General features: G+C 38.3%; 1 protein-coding gene across 4 annotated transcripts in view; it reads left to right on the forward strand.

The window, feature by feature from the left end:
- GOLM1 (golgi membrane protein 1) overlaps positions 1 to 7,307 on the forward strand; it is a 36,805-nt gene extending 29,498 nt beyond the window's left edge. For 3 of the 4 annotated variants that reach the window (XM_030236697.2, XM_030236696.2, XM_050986650.1), the window contains exons 7-10: positions 93 to 222; positions 2,123 to 2,410; positions 4,387 to 4,500; positions 4,833 to 7,307. In XM_030236697.2, the coding sequence (XP_030092557.1) occupies positions 93 to 222; positions 2,123 to 2,410; positions 4,387 to 4,500; positions 4,833 to 4,897 (597 nt within the window). In that variant the 3' untranslated portion in view covers positions 4,898 to 7,307. The remainder of the gene's footprint in view (positions 1 to 92; positions 223 to 2,122; positions 2,411 to 4,386; positions 4,501 to 4,832) is intronic. The other variant, XM_050986651.1, reaches the window with a different exon arrangement.
- Positions 7,308 to 8,417: the final 1,110 nt, after the last annotated feature.

Here is an 8,417-nt window from a genome sequence, read left to right on the forward strand (position 1 = left end):
CCATGCAAAATTCTTACCAAAATTCTACTTCCCTTTCCAAATCTAGGTGCAGTTATATAGACCAGTGCTTATCTGCTGCATTCACTTTACAGGTTGATACTCAACTGCCAGCCTTGAAGCAAGCAGGGTTCAAGCAGGCTGACTTGGAACACCAGAAAACCAATGAAGATGTTCCTAAAGCAGTACCTACAGTAAGAAAGACAGACCTGATGCAGGTTAAAGGTGAGATGGAAATCCTTGTCTTGCTAACAACTGTTGTTGAGAACAGTTGTTTTTCAACTGAACGTTTAGGAAAGTTTTTGTACACCAGATAAGGATGAAAAAAGTGACACCAACAGTCTGAACATCAATCAGGTTTCCAGCTGAAGGAAAACTTGCTCGGATTTGTTGGTCCAGTTTTGTTGTAGTATGGTATGTTGTACATAACAGAAAATAGAAATATTTACAATTCTTGAATCATCTTCCAGATTTAATATGGAGAAAATACCCAACTTTGGAAGGAATAATTTTCAAATTATAAATAATTTTTCAAACATACTTAAACTTTGCTTTCTTAGTAAGTGTCCTGGTTCAGGGCAAATTTGGGAGAGAACCCCCAAAGGGCTCCTCTAGGAAATCGGATTCTACCACCCCTCCCCCCAACCAGTCCAAGAGAAAATACCTCCGTGGAGAAAAGTGGAAAAAAACTGTTTATTAAACAAGAAAACCTAAACAATATTAAACAATAAAACCCCTTGCTGCTCCAAAAGAGACGACAAACCCAGAAGGTCCCCACCCCAGATTCCAGTTCAGCTCACTCAGTCCCTTATCAGTCCCTCCGACGCTGGAAATGCCGTGGCCCAAGCCCGGACCGGTGACCACCGATGCGAGCTGCTGGTGCTCTTATGGTTGTTCAGTCCAGAGCAGGTGTGAACAGGTCCAAAGAAAGGGGAAAGAAGGAAAAAACCACAGTCCAGGGAACTTCTTTGCCTCAGCTAGCTAAACTAACTAAAAGCAAAAAAAAAGAGAGCTCTGTCCAGCTGTCTGTCCATCCGCAGACAACACAGTCCAGGAGCAGGAATGTGTAGGAGTGAGTTCAGTGTCTGAGAACAAACTGCGCGCCTCCTCTCCCCCCCTCAATCCTTGGAGCAAGTCTTAAAGGTGCAAAACTTACTATTCAGCATAAATGGAACAAGACGATTGGGGATAAAAGCATCATATAGTCAACCTAGGACAGTAAGTTTCCTATTCAGATGTATTCAGCATGGTACCCTTTTTCCCTGTGGAATACCTGAAAGCTAGGCTTACAAGAAACACACATCCATATTTCCCATGTGTTGTCATTGAGCAAAGTGCAAGTAAGAGAAATTATACACGTGGGTTTAGGTTAGTTAGCCTAATGGTTCCCTTTGGCACTAGACTTCAGAAACTATTAATTTGAATGGATGTATCCTTGTGTGTCTGTTTTGCATAGTAGTGTGTGTGATAGAAATTCAGTTCTTAAATTTAATTACTCTTACATGCTATCTTAAATTACAGTCTTGTGAGCATGCAGCTCTCGTTTTAGAGAGCTAGCAGCTGAAGACAGTGTCTACATATAGCTTAATTGAGAAATTTCATGGGGTTTTTAAATTAAAAATGAGATACGTGAGAAAACATATATGTTAATGTCAACTAAAAATTATAGCACTCCTGCACTTGAACAAGAACAGGCTTGGATACTTGCAAATCTGCCTATGAGATGCTTTGTCCTGAGCTACTTTTGAACACCAAATCAGTTTTATTGTTGATAATAAGATGTAACACAGAGAAACCTAATGCTTATAGAGGACATCACAATTTCTATTTAAACTGCTCTGTTTCACTTGCCCAATTTATTAGGCACACATACCAAAATCTTAAGAATAAAGAAGCATGAATCTGTTGACAGTAAATAAAATTCCCTTATTTAGCTGTTCCCAGTAGGAAAAACACAAGTTGTCTTCCTCTTATCTCTGGTACTGGTGTGATTGGATGATATTCTTTCAGAGGAAAACCAGTAATTCAGTGAGAAATATAAAGCATCCTTTATTAAAGGTTTTTAACTTGTGCCACACTGGAAGGCATTATTTTTTAAACTCAGAATAATTTTTGTTGTTTTCAGAAAGAACAGACAGTCTAACTGGCATGAGAGAACAGGAGCCTAAGGCAGAAGAGGAGCAGCATTCCAGTCAGTTGGAAAAACCTCAAGAGTCACTCAAGGCTGCTGCAGATCACAAGGAGATGCTGCCTGTGTCAGAGAAGGAGCCAAATCCACCTAAGGATGAGAACCATGTAGCTGGGCAAGATATGTCAGAGCCAGCAGTAGAGCAGGCTGCCAGTGAGGAAGTTGAGAGGGAACAATTCCTAAATTACGATGATAAGCAGGATGACTTGCTCCCTGGAAAGGCTGGTTTGTAGCATGTCATGTATTGTTAAAAACAGTAACAAAATGAAAAATAAAGTAATGAAAGTGTGGAGTAGGGCATGATTTCTTTGACACTGGTGGAAGCTGGCCAGACTTAGTACAAGTTTTCACAAAGGTCCATGTGATGTGGAAGGTGTCAGTCCTGAGCAGTCACCTACAATCCATGAATTAAAGATGGAGGCTTCTGATTGTGCAAAACAAAGCTGCCAGGCTGAGTTCTCTGCATCACCATAACAGCCCTATTGTCTCTACAATGGCTCTACAAAGGGAAAAAAATTTAGGGAAATTCACCCCAAAACTTTTGGTATTGAGGCTTTAAAAGAGTATGATGCATCTGAAAAGAATAAAATGTGAATCATCCATGAGCAGAGCACTTAGGCATGAATGTTTTGCAGTTAGTCTTTTTACAATGTCAGTGTGTAAATACTAGCTCTTCCTATTTCAAAATAAGCTACCATGAGTAAAACTGGTAATTCAGACTTCAGGTATCTGCAGTTGACCATTCTGAGTCTTCAAAAACATGGATCAGATTTTGTAAAGGTGCTGGTTCCTGGCATCTGTCAAGTGACCCTGAGTTACACATCTCAACAGCACCAAGCAGCAGAGTATTGATGCTGTGACTAAACCTGGCCGCTGTCTAGACATTACTGTCTTGAGGGATTTGGTCTCAGTAGCCCAAAGTAATCAAAAGGCAGTGTTACGGCAGTCAGAGCAGGAATTAATGCCCACAAAAAATGCTGTTTATGCTTTTTGAGTAAACACATCATTAGAATTTTAAGTTTCAGGGTTAATATTGTTGCTAACTTGGCAGAGATAAATAATCTCATCTGCATTGCTAAAGCAGTGTTTTTCCAACTGGTCCAAAAAATGCTGGCCAGAGCAAGCTATACCCCAAAGACATGTAATTCCAAGTAACCTAAACTGTTTTCATTTTCATGGAAGTAAACAGCAAAAAGATTAGATTTAAAAAAAAAAATAATCCAACAATTAGTGCAAGGAAAAATCTCTGCCACACAGCCCATGAAAACTCAGTTTCAAAGGTCTGCATTTCTGTGACCTAAAAAGGGCTAGGAGGATGTTCTTCAGGCTTTATTGTTCAACCTTACTGCACAGGTTCCTTGTAGCCAAAAGGGCTTAAGGTAGAAAGACTTCTTCAGTAGTCTATGGGCATTCTCTTTCAAGAAGAGCTGCTTCTGAAATTTTTAGACCTTTAGGTCCATAACTATAGATAGATTTTGGATGTGGTGGTTGGAACATGAATGACATAAGGCTTAAAATTTTCAAGCCTCTTTCTTAGCCACTTACTAACTTGAAGGTTTGTCTTAAGAATATTTAGAAGACAGGCTGTGATCCATCTTAAGTGAGGTTTGCTTACACCTCTCTGCTGTTACCTTTTTTTCTAGTTGATTATTTGAAAAATAAGGATAGTAGTTTGGCAATTAGAAATGTTTCCATTTATGTCTGAGTCCTCTATCTAAAGAAATCTGATAGTCAGTGAAGAAAATCTTCTGGGAGAAAAGTACTTTTGTGACAGCATGGCACATCATATAACACTTTATGCCCTAGTTATAGCATTCCGCTTGCTGGACAAGCTAAAACAAGAAGGCGTTTTCAGCAATTACTTCAGATTTTGCCCTTCCTTAGATGTCATTTAATGTATTCTGAAATTGTGTAATTTTTCTTTATATAAAATTATATTAAATAATTTTTATGTTCATCAGAGTGCTACCTGATTTTGCTATGCTTTCCAAATCCCAAAAGATTGTCTTTTATCTACTTTTTTTGACCGGATTTACAGCCGAAGTTGCTCTGAAAATTAACACCTCAAAGAAAAAATAATATAAAAACCTACTCAGAACAGCCATTGATTCAGCAGCATGTAATTGAGTGGAAGATGTTTACAGTCACTCTTCTTGTGTGCAGATGGTATAGCATAAAATGACTTAATTTTAATCTTCCAGACAAACAGGAACATGTGGAAGTGAACCAGGACAAGGATGTCGATTACAATTTAGATGTGAATGAAGGTGAATCAGAAACTGACAAGCAAGCAGCACTTGCTGGGATTGAAAATGGTAAAAAAAAAAAAAAACCCAGTTTCAACATAAATATCACATGCTTAAAGTGTTAAGATCATATTTTGCATGGTATCCTGCAGCAAGCTGTACCTAGATAATTTCTGTTTGTTTTTTGAACTCTCTCATGTTTACAGTGTCACCTATTTTCTCTTTAGCACCACTTAACCCACATGTTAATGGGTAGTGTGGTATCTACAGCTTTACTGTACTGCATAGTATTTAACAGTCCTTACAAAATTTCTTCTTGTTTTCTAGACAGGACTTTCTATAGGAAGAACTTCTGCCTCCTAAGAGATTTCTGTACCTTTTCTTTTTTTCCTTCCCATTAGTTCAAAACCATGAAGATATGAAGAACCACTTACCTGACAATGGTGAAGGACGACAGAAGTTGTGAACAAAGGAAGTTCATGATACAACTGAGTCACCTCTTCCTCCAAATGCAGCAATGATCCAAGCAAAGTGATCTTAGAAGGTTTTGATTATCTTCTTAAGGCTTGACTAGGGGCCAAAATGAAGTAGTATTTTCTTGTGAACTTTTAGTACTGTTGCAGTGAGGAAAAGAGGTAAATCTCTGGACACTTGTTTCAAAGCAGTTTGGCCTCGCCAATGACTTTTTCCTTCCTATAAATTATAAAATTGCAATCAGGTAGCAATGAAGTTAGTAACTTTGAAGTTGGCTACCTTGTATAGTCATCCTGCTGTAAGCATATGTGTGGATTGGTCGCAGATGATGAGCAGTCCCCTGCCAAGGATGGATCTCTCTGTTGAGCAACGCACAGTAGAGAAATCGCCAGCTTAGTTTTAAGAATTTAAGAAGGGGCTGTGTTACTATAACAAAACATAGGAAGGATGAAAACCAGTCCGTGCTGCAATCTGCCCGTGTCTGTTCTGGCACTTTTTTGCTGTTACACAGACTAAGAAAGCACAACTGTAGTCCTCAGATACTATGCAGAATGGTATATGTACCTGGGCCTCTGAATTAAATTCTTAGAGTACACTGTCAAGATGCATTCTTAGCTTTAAAACTAAAAAAAAACCCTCAAAGGATTTTGACAATTGCTTAGAGATAAGCCAGGAAGATTTTTTTGAAAGCTTTGTTGGATTTCACAAGGCCATTACTACAGTTTGGTTTGGTTACCACTACTGGGCACAAGTTTAGTAAAAATTCAAACTCATAAACTTTTCATGACAGAAGCCCCTGAAATGCGTACTACAACTGCCCTTTACTACACCCAGCCGTGATCTTCTGCAAAAACAGAGGAGTGCAAATGCTTGCCTTGTGCAATGCAGTCTCAGTTGTTCAATGTGACTAGTCTTCTCTGCTGGACTTCCAATGGAGGTAACCAGACTATGCATTCAGAAGACAATGTCTTCTGAATGCATAGTCTGGTTACCTCCATCAAGACAGTGTCTTCCACAGGTGAAGCCTTAGTTGTTTTGAAGTTGTATGTTAATCACAATGTATCATCTTGTTAATGTTCTGCAGTCTTCTCTGTAACTTGTTAAATGTAAACTAAAATGTAAGCTAAAAACTATTTTACACCCTTAACTGCAGTCCAACCACCATGTATAGCTGGTTTGAGGAAATTTTTATATTTGTGTCTGCTCCCAAGACTGACTCCTGTGTTTGGAGCATTGTTAGTATGAACCAGCCTCTGTGAGACAGCACAGCTGCCAGACAGCTGTGACTAAGTTGCCAACCAGCATTCCATTTAAGAAAACACAAATTTGTCTTTGCTTTCCGTTAAAGCACTTCACTTTGTAACTTCTTTTGTGGTGTGTCATTCTTCAGTGCACTAGCTTATAGCTCCTGTACCTTAAAATGAGGCTGGTTCTTTTGTGTATGAAAAGAGTATTAGTTGTCATCAAGTGAAGGTCAGAGTTGACGTCAAAAGATGCCTGTTAAGCCTAAACACAGAAACAGTTCACTAACAGTTTTCCACCATTTAAGTAAGACCTAACTGGTCTGGGCTACTGTAGTCAACACAGCAGGGAAAACATGCTTGTAAACAGGAGAGAAGAGGAATGAACATCTGTTCTGACAAGTATTGGGAAACTCAAGGTACTGGGATTTTTGCAAATAATGACATGTTTGAACATTGAAGTGTTTACCCATAATTTGGATAAAAAATATTTAGTCATCTTCTGAGCATTTTCCTAGGACTTAATCTATAAACAATTATGCAGCTGACATTTAAGTTAATCAGGAATTTAATATTGATTGTTAAAAAGCATATATTCTAACAGTAAAAAATAGACTGTGAAACACTATAATCAAGTTGAATGAATAGCTTTACCAATATCAAGTTAAAAATTCCAAAGAATCAAACACTTAAGGGTAATTAGTATATTGCCAGAGGATTATTTTAAAACTAATTGTTTTGGCTGTGCTTCTGTACACTTTTGGCCTTCTCCTAACCAACTGGATGTTGTCCTCCATAAATACGACCACCTCTGTACAAAGCACACTTGTAAACCTCTGAGGGCAAAGGGTCCGAAAACATGCATAAAAGCAGTGTTCAAACTGAAGGACTACAGTTTTATTCACAATGACTTCAAGTGCTTCAGTCTAACTCTGGTAGTAGATTTCTAGTCAGTAAGAGGCCTGTAGAATTAAAAGACCTTTAGTTGATCAAGAGATTATTTTGGAACTGGGGTGTACAGTGTTGTCTCCACTAAAGTTTTTAGTTGTGTGAGGCCTTACTACTTTTCTCTAATATTCTTGGTGTTATATTAGCACTTTGGTTTGGTTTTCTTTACAACTAAACTTGATCCATTTTAGGTAAGCATTTGAAAGTTAACTTCTCTGTTATACTGATGTTATTTTGTACAATTGATCCAGTTCTAATTGTAATGAAAAGGGGAAATACTATTATTGCTATTTTCTTGGTTCCACAAATCACATGTATTTTGCTTTCTCTTTTCCTTGCTGCTTGTATTAGAGAAATAACAAAGGCTGTCCTTGAGCTACTGTCATGTAGTTGAAGATAGGAAAGATTTTGTGACTATTTACAAGAAGCCTGATGAATGTTCTGTGCCATTTTACCTCTGCATAATCCAGGTTTTTTATTCCTCTGGCAGCTATATGGAAGCATTCAAGTATATTAATCACTATGATAAGCAAACATGTAATATGATATGCCATCTCTTTAGGAGAGAATTTGGAAAAAACATGTCTTCAGGACAGTACTTCTGCTTATTTCAGGAAGCTGCTGGAAGACAAGTGGGTGTTCCACTTCAGAGGTTACTCATTGTTTTCAAGCTCTAACTTGGCAGTGCTGCTGCTCAGGGGATGAAACTGAAGTGATATCAATCCACAGTAAAATCAGGTGATAATCCAGGATTAACACCAAAAAATGTCTTATATGGCCAGTATGGAGTTACAAGCTCATCCATACAGTGGAAGTCACTGTACACCAAAATGAAGAACTGTCATGTCCAACAAGGAATTTGTTTGTACGGCATAGATATGATTTGGCCAGGGCAAGGCTTGCTTTTTGAACATTTTTTCCTTGCTTGTAGCAAAGGAAAAACATTTTTTCCTTGGTTGGTCTTTTACTACAACACAACAGCTTACCTCTATTACTTCACATCTGAAAGCCGGAAAGGCATAATTATTCCAGAAAGGCAGGGGTAGGTTTCGGGCTTCTCCTGTTTTGGAAATCTACCTAAAAATTACTACAGAAGACAATAGGATGCAGCAGTGCAATTGTAGTCAAAAATGGAGAGTAAGATCATGCAAATGTAGCAATCCCTTGTTTTCACTAGCGAATACTGGGATTGTAACAAACTTGCAGAGTTAGTAAAATAGAGTCTTCAGTGTCTGGTGCTAGTGACTACTGCAGTATCTGCTGTACAGATTCTCCAGCACTTGGAGAACAAAGACAAAGGAACAGATTCCAACTAGAAATCAC

Source organism: Serinus canaria, chromosome Z (genome assembly GCF_022539315.1).
Source record: "Serinus canaria isolate serCan28SL12 chromosome Z, serCan2020, whole genome shotgun sequence".
Lineage (NCBI taxonomy): Eukaryota > Metazoa > Chordata > Aves > Passeriformes > Fringillidae > Serinus > Serinus canaria.